A 1,861-nucleotide genomic window follows, 5' to 3' on the forward strand; every position below is an offset into this window, starting at 1 on the left:
TGTTTCTTTTGAAGGGTACATTTGGCTCTACTGTTTAGTCTGTTTTTCTTATTTAATTCGGTTTGTTCCTTTCTGCTACTAAACTCAACATTTTGACCTGCTGACACTGATCTGAGTGGTTTTGGGAGATTATCATCTTGATCTCCAGGTTTCTTGATTGTTGGTGGTTCTTGGATGGCGATCTCCACTAATCTCTGGGTTTAGTCATTTCATTCAGTCTAGTGATGATCCTCAGCATCCTGTAGGGCGAGACTGCTTCAGTCTGTGGAGGATAAACCTAAAAACCTCCAACCGTTGGTCGTTTAGTGACTCTTGGTAGGTTTATCTATTTTTGACGGTCGGAGCTCGTTTTGGGAGGATTAACATCTTGACTTAGGCAGTTTGATCGCATTGAAGTTAGACTCCGTGTTGGGGAGGGGTCACATCTTTACTCGCGCGACTCTTTGATTCTCTTTTTTTTTTTCCCGTGTCAGTTTTTTTTCTGTATCACCATCTTGATTTTCTCGACTCTTTGGTTGTTTACATAATCTGAGCTGCTGACTCCACTGGTTCTCAAAGTTCTGACTCACACTGTGAACTTTGATTCAGTCTGGTTTTTGTTTTTTTTTCTAGGTCGAACCGGAACATTTTGGTGGTAGAACCGGGTCAAAGTTCACAGTCGGATCACCGCAGAGGACAGGTGAGCAGCTGCTGCTTTACGCGGACAGACAGCTGGCTGTGGTTCTGCTGTTCTGTCTGAGGAAAGATTGGGTTCGTGTAAAATGTTTGGTATCATTTGATCAACCGGATCCTCTCTGGGCTGCTGTCCGGATCAGGTTTGCTGCTCAGACTGCAGTGACGTAGGAAATCAAACTTTTTATTCCAGCTTGGGTTTATTTTCTGTCATATTCAGGTGCTTCAGATTTCAATGAACTTCCGGTTGTTTCATGCAGAGCAGGTGCTGATCTGACGTCACTGAGATTGCTGTTTTGTTTTGCAGCTGATTAGATGATGGCGAACCCTCTGAGGGCTGAGGTGGTTCGACTCTACAAGAACGTGAGTCTTCAGTTGCTCTTAATCAACCAATCAGTTGATAGATTATCAATGACGTCACAGATGTGAGGAACCAGAACATCTAACAGCTTCCTGGAGACCAGAATTCCCTTTTCATTTGACTTTAGGGGCGTAGTTTCTGACATGAGGGAGCTGAGGGCGGCGGTTCTTACTGACTCCAGGATCCAAAAGCAAACAACTAAAAATCTGGACTTTTAAAATAAACCTCAGATTAAAAATAATCAGTCATTGGATGATCTAAGCTTAAATCTGATCCAGCATTCATCCTCTCCCTCCTCCACAGCTCCTCTACCTCGGCCGGGAGTACCCCAAAGGTGGTGATTACTTCAGGGACCGGCTTAGAGCGGCGTTCACCAAGAACAAGTCTGTGGAGGACCCGGAGCAGATCAAGGCCATGATCGCCAGGGGGGAGTACGTGGTGCGGGAGCTGGAGGCGCTCTACTACCTGAGGAAGTACAGAGCGATGAAGAAGCGTTACTACGAGGAGTAAAAACGCTCTGGAGAGACTCGAACCCAAGAAAATGAAACATTTTATTTGTTGTAAAAAACAAAAAACAGAACAAACTGGAGGAGCTTCAGCATCAAACATGGAAGAAATAAAAACGTCCAAAACAACTTAATCAGTAATTCTTTCTAAGACATCCAAGAGTTCCCTGTTAGGATGTAGGCGGCACCAGGCAGTCTCCGTCAGCCAGGTTGGCCCTGCAGATGGGACAGGTGGTGTTGTCCTGTCAGAGGGAGGAGGAGGAAGCGGGTTAATACTGGACAGGGCAGAGATCTACTCAGTCATTCAGTGGTATCAAAAGTA

General features: G+C 45.2%; 2 protein-coding genes across 3 annotated transcripts in view; one reads left to right on the forward strand and one right to left on the reverse strand.

Moving 5' to 3' along the window:
- The first annotated feature begins 472 nt into the window (after positions 1-472).
- Positions 473-1,729, forward strand: LOC107090412 (LYR motif-containing protein 5B-like). Of its 2 annotated transcripts, none has more exons than XM_015383780.1 (3): positions 473-892; positions 980-1,035; positions 1,337-1,729. In XM_015383780.1, the coding sequence occupies exons 2-3, from the start codon at positions 988-990 to the stop codon at positions 1,541-1,543; spliced, it is 255 nt and encodes an 84-aa protein (XP_015239266.1). In that variant the 5' UTR covers positions 473-892; positions 980-987; the 3' UTR covers positions 1,544-1,729. The 2 variants fall into 2 exon arrangements, with proteins under 2 accessions (XP_015239266.1, XP_015239265.1); XM_015383779.1 differs by having other exon boundaries at positions 478-679.
- Positions 1,566-1,861, reverse strand: part of LOC107090413 — a 10,738-nt gene continuing 10,442 nt past the window's right edge. The window contains exon 11 of the mRNA XM_015383781.1: positions 1,566-1,781. Coding sequence (XP_015239267.1) covers positions 1,710-1,781 — 72 coding nt within the window. The 3' untranslated portion in view covers positions 1,566-1,709. The remainder of the gene's footprint in view (positions 1,782-1,861) is intronic.

The sequence above is a fragment of the Cyprinodon variegatus genome, unplaced genomic scaffold, assembly GCF_000732505.1.
Source record: "Cyprinodon variegatus isolate N-32 unplaced genomic scaffold, C_variegatus-1.0 Scaffold294, whole genome shotgun sequence".
NCBI lineage: Eukaryota > Metazoa > Chordata > Actinopteri > Cyprinodontiformes > Cyprinodontidae > Cyprinodon > Cyprinodon variegatus.

What these genes read in the sequence shown, in the direction of transcription:
- LOC107090412 (XM_015383780.1), top strand. Translation starts at nt 988, where the DNA reads ATGATGGCGAACCCTCTGAGGGCTGAGGTGGTTCGACTCTACAAGAAC. An exon ending in TGGTTCGACTCTACAAGAAC is followed by an intron (nt 1,036 to 1,336) that starts GTGAGTCTTCAG and finishes CCTCCTCCACAG; the next exon opens with CTCCTCTACCTCGGCCGGGA.